This window comes from Hyperoodon ampullatus (genome assembly GCF_949752795.1).
Source record: "Hyperoodon ampullatus genome assembly, chromosome: 15".
NCBI classification, from domain to species: domain Eukaryota; kingdom Metazoa; phylum Chordata; class Mammalia; order Artiodactyla; family Ziphiidae; genus Hyperoodon; species Hyperoodon ampullatus.
In genome coordinates this window covers 67476413-67491072 of record NC_136928.1, presented here as the reverse complement: position 1 = coordinate 67491072, position 14660 = coordinate 67476413, and the positions used below count along the sequence as shown (strand labels likewise).

Sequence of the window (14660 nt, the reverse complement as noted above, 5' to 3'; positions counted from 1 at the left end):
TCTGGGAAAGGATCTATGCTTTTAATTAGATACTCAAAGGGGTCGATGACCCAAAACGGTTAAGAGAAGAACTCTGTCAATGTACATTGAAGATAAGACATACAGAGTGAGGTGACTTGTCCAAAATCTCACAGCTCATTACTGCCGAGAGAACTTAGGCCACTGGAACTTAGAACTTAGGCCACTGGACTGTATTATTATTTCCATTATAGATACTTACATTTCTGAGCTCAGCAACTTCATGTGAAATAGAAAGTTCATGAAATGTAAAAATGTCTCAAGAACAGACCCATATGTATATGGAAACCTGATTTATGAGAGATGACATTACATACTAGTGAGTGAAGAATGGACTTTCGAACAATGGTTAAACATATGAAAAAAAATAAAATTAGATTCCTACCCACATTATGCACAAAAATAAATTCCAGGTAAAAGGCAAAATTTTAAATGCCAAAATACAGGAGGGAGTAGGGAGGGATTTCTTAAATAAGACCTCAAAACCCACAAACTATTTATTAAAAAGTGATATACAACACTGTAAATTGAACTATACTTCAGTAAAAAAAAAAAAAGTGATAAAATGGACTACATTAAACTTAAAAATGTCTAAATACTAAGAAAGGCTGAAAAGGAGAGAAAAGACAAGCCACAGGCTGAGACAAGGGCTGCAATGCAAATAACCATCAAAGCCTATACACACACGCACAGAACTCCTTCACGCAAATAAAGAAAAGACAACCTAATTTAAAAAATAGGCAATGGATATGAACTGGCAATTCACAGAAGAAATCCAAATGGCCAATAAACAAATGAACAAAAAAATTAAAACAATGAAATGTATTTCCATATACATCAGATTGAGCCAAATAATGAAGTCAGGCAATTTCAAGCACTGGAGAGGAAGTGGAACTGTAACTGCTGGTGGGAATGTAAATTGGTACAACCTCTTCAGAGAGCAATTTGGAAATATTTAGTGAAATTGAAGATGAGCCTCTTTTACGATTCAGCAATTCCATGCTGGGTATAAACCTTAGAGAACTGAAATACTGTATCAGTGAAAAACCAACAAATGTCCATCAATAGAGAAGAGAGAAAAGATCCAAGGTAAAAATAATGAAATGTAAGGATTTGACAGAACTGTGTATGGGTACACAAGTAATAATAATATTATTATTATGAATAGCTAACATTTATTAAGCTCTTATTATATACTAGGCACTAGTCTAAGTGCTTTTCATATGAAGTAGGTCCTATTTTTATCCCCATTTTGTAGATGAGGAAATTGAGACAGAAAGGTGAAGTAATTTACCTAAGATTACACAGGTAGTAAGTAGAGACGTGGGGAGGTTTGACTCCAGAGCCCTGTTCTTACTACCTACACTACCTGGATACGTTATTCTCTAAACTTTTTAGAGAATACCATGCTATTCGTTATACTTTTTTCCTATGCTTAAAACATTCCACAATAAAAAATTAACTATTAATATATACAGTATGATTTATAAATGTGAACATTTGTGAAACGCACATAAAGTTTGTCATCACTACTTATTAATGACAAACTATACAGAAAGTAAGGCCCCTTCCAGTTCTAAGAATCTGTGATCCTATGAAATCTAAACAGGAAAATTCTTAAATTTGCTAATGGTTCTTTTCTACAATTCACAATTTTCAAGCCCTGAGATATACGCCTAGAGAACGTGAATAATTATATGGGCAGGCCTATACATACCAATGCTTCTGTATCTAGACTTCTAGATGTAGCCATACACATATGGATTTAAACATTTCACATATCCACTGTAAGAATGAGGTCACACATTTACCCGATGCCTCTCAGATTCCTGGATTCTCCACTGCACACAATCCTGTGACATGGAAGTGCTTTATAAACATTTTGTTATTACAATTATGAGAGAGTCTTACTCACCTACAGCAATAGTCTTAATATCAACAAGATAAGCCAATTTCTTATTATCCTCCGTTCCTCGCTGGCACCTCTCATTTATACGGACACTGAAACATGAAGGGTCAGGTGAGGCAAAATGGGCTTAGGTAGCTGGGATGTTTAATAGGAGCTCTGAAATACCATATGGGATGAAGATTTTAGATTAACCTGAGGATATAGGAGATGGAAGTCAAAAGGAATTCTTTTGGGTTTCAAAAATTTAGAGAACCTTGTGGGGTTACCTGATGAGATGGGGGTTCATGAATTCAGTACGTACAGAACCCAGGGTATCATTACTCCCATATTCCACCAGGGTTAGCTCTCCAGCATTGAAGATCATGCATACCTGGGGGTGAATGGAATTGTTATACAGTGGAAAGATTACATGAAGAAAGAGAAAAACAGTCGAGGGAGGTGTACCATGAGTTCAAAGTGACACCCACCTTTCTGTTTATTCTGTTCCTCTGCCTATTTCACCCTCCCACTTTATCTGCTGTTTTCTCAACCCCTTGCCACTTGCCATCCTGCTACACAGAAGCTAGAAGGAGGCTTATCAGGACAGTGACGGTGAATCAAGCTCTACTCACATTTTCATTTTCAAAGAAATACTTCTCATTGCCACCAGATCCCTGCCAAGCTACCTGTTAAGGGGGGAAAAGACATAAGGCACAATGTGGATAACTATCCAAGACAATGCTGAAAGAACAACAGGGTGGGATGCAGAGAGATGGAATTGGGGGAGGCTTTGACATTGCACAAAAGAGATGCTATGCCAGATTTTGCCCTAGTCCCTATGCTTCTGGGAGATGGTGTAAAAACAGTCCAACAACGGTGATTCATATTCCGGGATTCTAAGCCTCCTGGGTCTCATTCCCTGAAGCCAGGTCCCCAACACCAGAATGTTAGAGCTTCCCATGGAGATCTTCCCCCAGGGACCCTGGCTTGCCTGAGTAGCACCTCAGGATGCCCCATTCCCCACCTCTCCATTTTTGGTTCCTACCTCACTAAGGCGATTAGTGTTCAGGTCCCCCAGCAACAGTGTGTCTGACGTGTGGGCCACCAGGTAGCGTTCTTTTCCCAGGATTTTCACCTCTTCCACCTCATAGCCATAGTGTGACTTGAGTACCACTCGGGTCCCCGATGAGAGGTTCTTCACAATCACCTTGGTAGGAGACGAGTCTGAGCTCCCCAGGCTTCCCCCAATCCGAAAGAGGGGTGAGCATGCTGCGTCTCTCGCCCACCTTCACAGGGCTAACTAAACAAAGTAACATCTTTTTTCCTTGCCTGGCCTAGGATATTCTTGGTAAAAGGGACACCTCACGTTTACATAATGCTTTACTATTTATGAAATGCTTTAATATATTATCTCTTTTGATGTTTATAATACATACGATTCTGAAAGTTCCACTGGGTTAAACCAATCACCCTCCCTATGTTCCTGTAGCTCTTTGTACAACCTTTTATGATAACTTTACCACAGTGTGCTGTATTATTTTCTGATATGTCTGTCTCCTTTGCTAAAACGACCTTCTCAAATAAGGGGCAATGTATTACAGATAACTATCTTTGAATTCTCAATGCTTAACAGTGCTGACACATAAAGAATGGATAAATATTTCTGGATAAAATGGAAGGCTAAAGGAATCAATGAATAATAAATGAAGGAAAGGAGGGTGGAGGTAGAGAAAAGAGAAAAGTGGGCTCAGAAACTAAGAAATGAGCTTGCAACATCATACACATTGAGTTCAGAGGCCTTACAACAAAAGAATTCAGAATTATAATCCTATTTATCAACTTCCCCAGTTGCCATCCTATAGGCAGTGAAGTTTTAAACCAGGAAGATGTAACTGGCAACCTCTGTACCCCTTAAACCTGGTGGTTAATCCTTTTCTTAAAATAAGCAGGAAAGTTGCCGGAGAGTTGCCCTGACACATTCTATTCCTCAGAACAGCTCTGTCAGAGGTTAATTTGACTCTGTGCTGTGGCCAGACCGCAGGGAAGTACTACAAGGATGAGGGAGCCATGGCAAAATCTCCGTGTGGCAGGCTATCAGCCGCTTACCTGGCTAGGTCCCACATACGTCAACTCAAACTTATTCTTGTAAATGCTCCTTCGGAGGCAGCAGTCAAACTGTTCCACTCCACCACAGAGTGTGCCCTGGAAGGGAAAGTGACAGCATAAAGGGTAACACACACAATACGTAGGCATGTAGAGGGTATTTAGAGACACTCTCAAATCCTAGGTTCTAGAATCTACAGAAGAGTTGGCAGTAAAAGGGCTGGTAGTTTTTGGAAGCACCAGCAGGAAAGAGGTGGCAATTGCAGGACTCAAGAGCATCACATAATGATGGGATATAAGGGAGAAATCATCCCTGCCTATAAAGCTCTTGTCCCATTTGGCCTCTAATAAGGTATGCATTCCTCTTTCCTGCCTGTAACGTCAGAGTTTTAGGTTGTGGTCAAAAGGGAAGAGGAGATTCTCTAGTGTCAGGAGAGAGTGCTTTAGGATAAGGTGGGATTTTTCTTAATTTGAAGAAAGTCACCAAAGCAGAAAGGGGTTACTAGTCACACACCACACAGAGTCGTGAGCCATCCCGCTTCCAGGCCAAGGCAGTGATGGTGTATAAGTTGGCAATCTCCTTGGGCTTTGCCTCTTCCCAGATGCTTCTTCGAGGGCTCCAGTTGAGTACCCGAAGTCTGAAATTAAGTATGCGGCTTTTAGAAGAGTTGGAGGCTGAGAAAAACTGAAAATGGGCCTGTAATGGAAGGAAATTAGTCTTGCTACATCAGAGAACAGAGGAAATAAAAGAGAACAGACAAGTTGGGAGGTCTAGTAGGAGAGGACAAAAGTGTTCAAAGGAAGTAAATTGGGAAAATCAAGTCAAAAGTAAAATGGAACAAGAGAGATAGGAGTGGAGAAAATAAAAAGAGATGGTGGCTGGTGAGAAAAATGAGCTGTTAGCAATAGAGAAATATGGAAAAAGAAAAGAGAAATGGTAGGAGTCAGAGAAGAAAGAAAGGAAGAGACAGACACACATGAGACTGAAGGGGACAGAGAGACAGGACAGACAAAGCTGGGGTTAAAAGCGCTCCAAGGAAGAGATGGGACACAGCCTCTAGCTATTTATTCACCATTCCATCATTCATTCATTCATTCATTTACCAAACATTTGAGCATGTATTATATACTAGATGCTAATTTAGGCCCTGAAGACTTAAAAAAAAAGAGAATAATAGGCCCTCTTCTCAAGGGCTCTTCAATTTAACCAGTTAGATACAAACACCAAACTATAATATAATGTGATAAACACTAAGCCAGTGGTCTGAAAAGGGGCAAAGGGAGCACAAAGAAAGTGGAGATGAATTCTGCTGTGGGATCCCGGGGAGAGGTAGAGACACAACAAGAGCACGGTGCGTCTTGGAACTGCCGACATGCCGACGGACGGTGGGAACAGGAAGAGGAAAGTGCATGAATTAAAACTTAAGAATCACTTGATTCTGATCCAGTCTCCCACTCTTGTTGAGAAGCAAAACTGGACTAAAGAAGAGGGTACAGGGCTTTCCAGGTGGCGCAGTGGTTGAGAGTCCGCCTGCCGATGCAGGGGACACGGGTTCGTGCCCCGGTCCGGGAGGATCCCGCATGCCACGGAGCGGCTGGGCCCATGGGCCATGGCCGCTGGGCCTGCGCGTCCGGAGCCTGCGCTCCGCGACGGGGGAGGCCGCAGCGGTGAGAGGCCCGCGTAACGCAAAAAAAAAAAAAAAAAGAAGAGGGTACACAGGGAAAGCAGGCGAAGCTGCAACTGGAAAGGAGACCCACCTGTCATAACTTCCCAGCACAACAGACTGACCCCCAGGACTTGCTGCAGCTGTGGTGAACTCCCGTTCCTGAGGGTCACGGCTATAGTCAAAAGTTTGTAGCACGTGGCCTTCCTTTCCATAGGCCACAATCCTCCGATCACAGCCTGCAGCCACAATGCTGTTGGTTGCCCAAGCCAAGGCATAGGGTGGGCATGGGTGGTTCACCAACTTCCCCTAAGACAGAAGTAGAGGGTTTCAATCACTCTGACTCTGAGGACTCCACCTCAGAAACTTCTCATTCCTAGCATCTGACACACTCACCCTGACAATCCTACTCTGCAGAAATCTTTCTCCGAACATTTTCCCACCCTAACACATCTTAATCCGAAGACTTCACAAATTATCTTTCTGTCTTACACTCACACACACATCTTTTATGACATATATACACACTTACTGATCTTGTGTTCAAGAGGGAACCTCAAAATACGTGTGTCTGCAGATCTTTAATATTCACCTAATAAGGCCCCCCAAAGGAATCTGTCCTACACATTAACCAATACCGTATAGGCCCACAGGGAGCATATGGCCCCTTTATTTCAGAAGGGATACATTTAATGATTACACAAGTTATTCTTAACGTAAATGATTCAAACAATAGAGAATGACATAGATTAAAACATGAACCTTCCTTTAATCCCCCATATTTTCCCTCTCAAGAGTAAACAACCCTTTTTTTCTATGAATTTATACACATAAATATATATTTTCCATAAATGAGAATAATTTTCACTTTTCATTACTCTCGGAGTCTTTATTTCCCTTTGCCTCAAGGTCCCTTCCACCTGATTCATCCTTTCCCATAAATATTAAGCTCTGGCCTCCGAAAAACAAATCCTCTCTGTGGCCGCATCCAAGTGTCTCTCTGCCTGAGGTCTCATTCCTCTAGCCTCCTCTCCCAGCACCATGATCTAAATTCCTTAGATGTCCAACCTCCTCTCGGAGAGTTCTTGGGATTTCCTTCTCCCCTATTCCAGAGCATCCTTTATTCATACCTGTGATTCTCCAGAGCCTTCATCATCAAAGAAATACCTAACAATGGTGCCATCTGCATGACCAGAGAGAATTCCTTTCCCAGAGCAACTAAAAAAGGGGAAAAGGAGGAAAGGAAAGAAACACAGGAAGACGTTAGAGCATCCTGTCTCACCAAGAAAGTCCCCTTTGTCTGTCAAACACTACCCTACCTGTGGTTCCTGCTACCAGCCCTCTCCATCTTTCATACTATGGTCCCCCAGTCCAGAGTCCCCTATAGCTTTTCCTACCATTTCCAAGCTTTTGGGATACCGCTCTTCCTTACTCACTTCGTTGTCAGGGACACCACGTAAGAATCTGTCCCATAGATGGTAGATGATTTATTAGTTTTGGTGTTTGCTAAACGAACCTGAAAATGGGAGAATGGACAAAAGTCTGGTTAGGCTACTTTCAATTTCACCAAGGTCCTAAGGAAAGAAAAAGAAAAAAACAAAAACTGTTCCCTGGGTAGTCTCCCCAGTACACAACTTGACCCTAAGGGAGAAGATTAACCATATACCTCTTTCCAGAACCATTATCCCCATGCACAGTCTCTCCCGTGTTTCTCTTCCCTCCTTTACCTTCCCTTCAGCCAGTCCAAAGACAATGATGTGTTCTGCTGGCCACTGCAGACAAGTAACAGCACTCTGTAAGAAAGAAAGAATGAAAAGGATAAACCTGTCTATGTATGTTAGCACTTTGATAACAACCTGAGCCTGAACAGCCGACCACATGCCACCACTCCAACCACCTGTAGGGAAGGAGAGGAGGGGACACAACTGGGCTCTAAGGAGGAAAGCACGGGGGGATGAGCAGCCAGGCAGTACCGTTCGCACAGTAGGAAAAGTCAGAGCCAGATGTTAACAAATGCAACTTCTGGTTGTATTTATAAGCGGATATACTAATACATGCTTGTTCATCCTAATCTCCCGGGGACTGGTTTGAACTTTACCGTCTGGATGAACTTGTTACAGATGACTTTCTTGTCACCCCTGTCAAATAAAAGGAGGGAAGCATATTACAAACCACTTCCATGAATAAATGGCCACAAATGATGCTGGGGGAGGGGAGGAATTGTAGATACCTTCCCTGGCCCGCTAGTGTTTCCTACCACTCCACAGAAGCCCTCAAAGGAGCCTGAGTAGCTTTGGAAGAATAACAAAGACAAAACATCACTCTGGGCTCCCCAGGATCTCACAGGACCTCCTTGTTGATCTAAGACTGACTCTTCCAGGGATGGGATCATAGAACACGTGGTGCACGCAAAGGTAGGGAAGTTACAACAACAGACTCCAGAAGGCCTCTGCCTTCCAAGCCCCAGCTGGCTCCTCATCCTCTCTATTCCCCCTTCCCAGTGAGGCATTTCTTCCTGCCTTTCCCTTCTTCTCTGGAACACCCCATCTCCCAGTCTCTATCCTCACCAATCTTCTCCAATCTTGTAGACATAGATGATGTTGTCAGTCTGTCCTATGGCAATCTTGGTGGAATCAGGAGAAAAAGCCATGCCCTTCACCATATAGCTCTTCCTGCCATACTAAGAGTCAAAAAGAAAAAAGGAAAGAAAAAGAAGTAATGAGTATCCTTAAAAGGGAAGAAAAGGTGGACTTCCCTGGTGGCACAGTGGTTAAGAATCTGCCTGCCAATGCAGGGGACATGGGTTCAAGCCCTGGTCCGGGAAGATCCCATATGCCACAGAGAGACTAAGCCCGGGAGCCACAACTACTTAAACCTGTGCGCCTAGAGCCCGTGAGCCACAACAAGAGAAGCCACCACAATGAGAAGCCGACACACTGCAACGAAGAGTGTCCCCCGCTCGCCACAACTAGAGAAAGCCCTCACGGAACAACAAAGACCCAACGCAGCCACAAATAAATAAATAATAAATAAATAAATTTATATATAAAAAAAGAATACTACACTCTAATCTAAAAAAAGAAAAAAAAAGAAGAAAAGGTGCCTGTGTGACTGTAGGGGGTTTGAGGGCTTTATACTGAGAAAAGGAAGGGCGGGCCATTTCCTATGCCTGTGACTAGGAAGCAGGATAGGAAGTTTTCTAGATTTATAGGGTCCCATCAACAGATTAAGGTACACATGAATATTCCCTTCACCTTCATGTCGGCTGGTTTGGTGGAGAATTTATCTCTTCGCTCCCCATGTTCATCATACAGCAACACCACTCGGTCCACTGCGCAGACAGCAAATTTGGCATTGTTCTGGGACCATGCCATGCAGGTGACCTTTGCAGCTCCATCCTGCAGAAGCAAAGGGGCAAAAATAAACCCAGGTGCTGGTCTAGAATGCCAAAAGCATTTCTAGTTCCATTACTTCTAGTGTGACTCTGGTCAATTTTCCTTCTAGCACAGTCCTTAAAACAAAGAGATGCCCATAATCCATCCAGGTCTCCAAGGCCATAGAGCCCTGGATGGTGAGAACAAAGTGCTTCTAGAAACCCATAATGCAAATGCACTAAGAGGTGACACGGTAAATCAACTGTACCAATGTGTCCCAGCAGTGGCCTCCTTATTCCCTCATTCCCCAGATCTGCTACTGAAATAAATGCAAAGTTTTGGTCTTTAGCCATTCATTCAATTAATGTTTTTTGAGTACCTTAATAAAAAAGACACTTGGCCAAGGGCTAAGAGAGAGACAAAGAGCAAAACATGGTCCCTGCCCAAGGATCTAATAAGATGGTATAAAAAAATGGGAAAAGTCCCATAAGAGAGGCACATATAAAGCACTGTAATAGTTTGGAAAAGTCTGAGATAATTTTCCACTTAAATGATCAACATTAAGCTATGAAGAGTGGATACAGTTCGGTAGGGAAATTACCTGAGGTAGAAGGAATAGCATGAGCAATGGCAAGTTCTGGTCAATAAACAGTAATTTAATTTAGCTGAAACTATATTGTAAATAGCAGAATAGAGGAGGTAAGGCAGGAAGAACAGACAGAGGCCAGTTCAACAAGGGTCTCTGAAGCTAGGCTGAGTTTGGGCTTATTTGGTAGGAAAGGGAGAGACAGTGAAAGTTCTGGAATGGGAAGTAAAATAATCAGAGTTGTGACTTAGGATAAACAATGCCACTTTGGTTTTTGTCTCTTTTTTTCCTTAACAATCCACTTCACAGAAGCCCAAGTTAGAAGCGATCAACTCCCAGTGAATTATTCTTGCCATGTCTGTCCCTTCCACCACCAGCCCTGGTGGTGTGTGGTTCTGCACTAAGGATTTCCCTCCTTGAAATAAAAAATTTAATTTCTGCTCCAATTGTTTAACTACTTGGGCTCTAGAGCCCTGGCTTAAAACATTGTTACTTTTTATCCTAACCTACCCACTTCCAAAGTCAGAGGTAAAAAAGGCATTTTTCATCAAAATCCTCAAACCGGAGTCAGAAAATAGCCACACCACCACCTTTAACCCCCTCCAGCTCTTGACTAAATTAGGTTAGGAGGGTAGAGGGCTTATCAATTGTTGCCAATCATCTTCCCTAATCATTTTGCCCAATCCTGGGCATTCAGCCCTTACCTGCATCGTGACATCATCTTATTTTGAAAGATTGAAGGAAGATTTCATTTCCAATTATTCCATTAGGGTAAAGGAATTTTAGAAATACAGATTCAGAGAACAGTTTACTGAGCAATGAGCACACCTCTCTTTTGTTCTAATTTCCTTCTATTCTCTTAAAGCCACATTCTCTGTGAAGCCTTCCTGATTCTCATAATCAATCAATTCTCCTTTCTCTACAATATGTACCTCACAGGACTGTAGCAAGGATTACATGAGGTAGAGAACAGAATAATTGCTAACCTTTAACAAGCATGGACTAGGCACTTTGCTAAGTGCTTGATACGCATTATCTCATTTAATCTCATAACTGAGGTAGAAGCTATTATTATGCACCTTTTACAGATGGGGGAACTGAGGCACAGAAAGGTTAAGTAATTTGCTCAAGTTTACAAACACAGTTTAAGTGGCAGAACCAAGATTTAAATCCATGTGTGTCTGACTCCATAATCCACAACACTAGCTTCTTTACTTATGCTGCCCTGGTACACCTTAAACATTCAGTTATGACAGATATCCTTATTAGCTTTCTATTATTTTGTCCTTTGCATTTTGAATGTCCTTCTCTCTTGTCTATCAGTTTTCACGCTGCTTTTCAGTTTACAACGTTCTCTTGTGTATACTACTTCCTTTAATTCTTCCCCCTAACCCTCCAAGGCTGCGATTATTATTACTCCCGTTTTCCAAATGTAGAAGTTGGGGTGAGTGCTCAGAGAGCCTGTGTGATAAAGGCTAAAGTCAGGGGCATCAGGTCATTTATTTAAAGTAGTGGGGCGCTAGGATTTGAATTCTGGCCTCCTGACTCCGAAACCCAGCCTTTCTTCACCATGTTCTAGGGCTCCTCCCCCAGTTTCCAGCCTCTTCTGAATCTGAGATCTTCACCATCAGAACGAACGGTGTGGTCGTCTGCACTCCTTTAGGTGGGGCTTACACCTAAAGCGCTTATTTGAGAGGTGTATTAATGTTCGTTGTTTACACGTGCGCCTCTGCCTCTAGTACGAGCCTCTTGAAGGCAGGGGCAACAACTGAGCAAGTTCTGGATCCCCTGGAGCCCCACCATGGGACCTGGTACACAACCGACTCGTTAAATGGAACGAAATGAAAGCTACGGTGCTCAGCACTCCATCTCACCTACTCAACACTCTATGGACGTAGCAGAGTCCGAATCACAACTATAGCCTTCGGTCTTCTGCACACAGTAGGCGCTCAACGTTTTTAAACTTCAGTCCCCCACTTTTCTTGCAACATTAAGGCGGGCGAGGGAGGGAAGAAGCACGCGACTCCTCACCTGAGGGCTCAGCAGGGTCCTCAGGTGCTTCAACTGCATGACGAACACCTGTCTCTCAGATGCCAACAGACAGCGGACAACTCCCGTAGTTACCTGGACAACACGCCACGCAGCCGCAGCGGCAGCCGCTGACGCAGAAGCGACCTGAGCGCGACACGCGTCGCAAGGTCATCGCGTAGGTTCTCAGCGAAGCAAAACAGAACGCGCGCAGCCGCAGTGAGGTCTAGGGAGGGACCCACCACCCCCAGAGGGCTTGATGAATTCTCTCCTCGACCAATCCCATCGTGGCATGCAAACCCAAACTCCAGCCACGCACGCCCACAAGCCTTTCGCAATCTCCGGGGTCCTACGTAATCGTAGTCTCTCTAGCTGTTCGATGTACGTAAGCGTGGCTGAGTGCCTTCTTCTTTTTTTTTTTTTTTTTTGCGGTACGCGGGCCTCTCACTGTTGTACTGTTGTGGCCTCTCCCGTTGCGGAGCACAGGCTCCGGACGCGCAGGCTCAGCGGCCATGGCTCACGAGCCCAGCCGCTCCGCGGCATGTGGGATCTTTCCGGACCGGGGCACGAACCCGTGTCCCCTGCATCGGCAGGCGGATTCTCAACCACTGCGCCACCAGGGAAGCCCAGAGTGCCTTCTTATAATCCACACAACCCTGGAGGAAAGCAGAGCAGTTGCTATTATAGTCCTTTTACAGTTGACGGAATTGATCCTAAATAGGTTATGTAACTTGCACAGGATCACAAGGCTGATAACGATGGGTAACAGGGAATACTCAGTGTGTATCTGCCAGGTACCGTGCAGTGTTGTACATGCATTGTCTCCTTTAATCTCAAAGCCACCTTTTGAAGGGGATAGCATTATTAGTCCCATTTTACATAACATGAGACTCAGGATTAGAGGGGTCACTTGCCTTAGCTAACATAGTGCGTTAAGGACGGAACTGGGATTCAACCCAGAGATGGTGCATTTAAACACTCTTTGTATTTCTTCTTAACTTCTAGCTCCCTATGTCCATCCCATGCTGCTATGTACCCTGTGACACTCCTATCCCCAGAAATGATGATGTATCCAGAGTCTGAGAGATATGTGCTTTGGAAGCAGTGATCAAAGAGAGGTAAAACACCCTACTTTTGAACTGGAAAATGGTGAGTTTAAGACTGCTGCTTAGATCAGGATGCTTTTATGGTTTAGGACAGAGGGCAGACCAGAGCTTGGCTCACCTGACAGGTGTAGTCTTGTGAAATCCGGGGTTGGAGCTTGGTTAGGTTTAAAAGATACTGACTGACTTCTTGATCTTTGTTTGGATTGGGGTCCCTTTCAGAATTATTGGTCTAATTTCTTGTAACATACCAGAGAGATCAAGATGCAGAAAAGGAGAGTTATTCATAAGCCACCTCTCGGAGGATCATACGTGGAGAAGACTGTTACCTTCCAGACAGTGTAGCATATGCTGTCCAGACAGATTCTGGGTTCTGAAGTCTTTCCCACAGAGTGCTTGCAAACGTCAACAGGTGTTTCTTTCACTGGCACCAACCTCCCCGTGGAACTTAGGAAAAAGTAGAGGACAGTCCCTATTTTCACAGGAAACAAGTAGGCCCCAGAGCCCAAATTATAATTCTTTTTTTTTGTTAATAGTAATGTTCTTTTAAATTTTTATTTATTTTTGGCTGCGTTTTGGGTCTTTGTTCCTGTGCGCAGGCTTTCTCTAGTTGCGGCCAGCGGGGGCTACTCTTCCTTTTCGTGCACTGGTTTCTCACTGCGGTGGCTTCTCTTGTTGCGGAACATGGGCTCTAGGCACGCGGGCTTCAGTAGTTGTGGCGCACGAGCTTAGTTGCTCCATGGCATGTGGGATCTTCCCGGACCAGGGCTCGAACCCGTGTCCCCTGCATTGGCAGGCGGATTCTTAACCACTGCGCCACCAGGGAAGTCCCCCAAATTATAATTATTTTGACAAGAGAGTTCCAACCCCAGTTTTATTTCCAGAATCCTCCTCTGGATATAATGGCCGAGAATGAATATAAACTCATTTATTCTTTACAATTATTACTGACTTTGACCGAATGAACAGAGAGACATACAGATAAAAGGGAAAGCAAGGGCAGGGAAGAATAGGCACAGAAGTGCACAGGAGAGGAACACTTGGCACCCAGGGATCCATTAGTGTAGCTGTTCTTTCATTTGTCCCAAGACCCTGTTCAGTCCTTTTCTGAAAATTAGCTCAGGGTTGATGAAATCAGAGGAATAAATAGTGAGGAGCTGGGCTGCCAATGTGGGCAGTGATGATAAAAAGGCTACTGGCCCTCTCATGTGCCATAACGTTAGTTTCCACTAGTACATGAAGAATTTATATACTTTTTTTTTTCCTGCTCCCCCTTCTCACCCAGAAAAGGAAAAGGATCTAGGGCCTTGGTTTTCTATGCCTCTTTCTGGCTTTGCTCCACCCAATTCCAGGCTGGAGAATCAAAGCAAACACCTTCAAATAAGAGTCGGCTCCTGTCAAGTTGGTGGTGGTGTGAAGGGCCCTTGTAGTCAGGGGAGAGACAGTGGAGAAAAGTTTTCAGCATACTAGACAGTATCCCATACAGTCAGCTCCAGTTTGTTCAAGAAACTTTATTGGAAAAATGTCCAAGGGGTGAGATCACCAGCAGCTGAAGGGGCTGCCAGGTGATAGGGGGAGCACCTGAGGCTCCATGGAAGACATTGGAGTAGTGCAGTGCAGCATCTGTCTCCAGGCCCAGATAATTCCTTTTATTTGCTGGGGGAGGTGGAGTACCCACAGGAACACTCCTCTCTGAGACCCAGAGGCAAGATGTGGGGGCAGCTGGGGATGCCAAGGGTTCTGATACAGGTGAAATGGGGGCCCCATTTGGGACCTAATGGGATAGGGTTGAACAAGTGACTCTCTCCTGGACCTGGGGGATGGAAGGATGTATCCCATCTGATATCCACTCCCCAGGTCCAGGGGCTCAGACCCTAACAGACCTACCTTCTGGCC

The 14660-nt window shown here is 44.1% G+C and overlaps 1 protein-coding gene across 2 annotated transcripts in view; it reads right to left on the bottom strand.

The window, feature by feature from the left end:
- IFT172 (intraflagellar transport 172) overlaps positions 1–11703 on the bottom strand; it is a gene marked incomplete at its 5' end in the record, with an annotated part of 41694 nt that extends 29991 nt beyond the window's left edge. For both annotated transcript variants that reach the window (XM_079720864.1, XM_079720865.1), the window contains 14 exons: positions 1934–2019; positions 2194–2297; positions 2539–2592; positions 2952–3113; positions 4013–4108; positions 4524–4647; positions 5768–5982; positions 6804–6891; positions 7110–7189; positions 7401–7466; positions 7772–7811; positions 8241–8353; positions 8928–9071; positions 11665–11703. In XM_079720864.1, the coding sequence (XP_079576990.1) occupies positions 1934–2019; positions 2194–2297; positions 2539–2592; positions 2952–3113; positions 4013–4108; positions 4524–4647; positions 5768–5982; positions 6804–6891; positions 7110–7189; positions 7401–7466; positions 7772–7811; positions 8241–8353; positions 8928–9071; positions 11665–11703 (1411 nt within the window). The remainder of the gene's footprint in view (positions 1–1933; positions 2020–2193; positions 2298–2538; positions 2593–2951; positions 3114–4012; positions 4109–4523; positions 4648–5767; positions 5983–6803; positions 6892–7109; positions 7190–7400; positions 7467–7771; positions 7812–8240; positions 8354–8927; positions 9072–11664) is intronic.
- Between the last annotated feature and the right edge of the window lie 2957 nt (positions 11704–14660).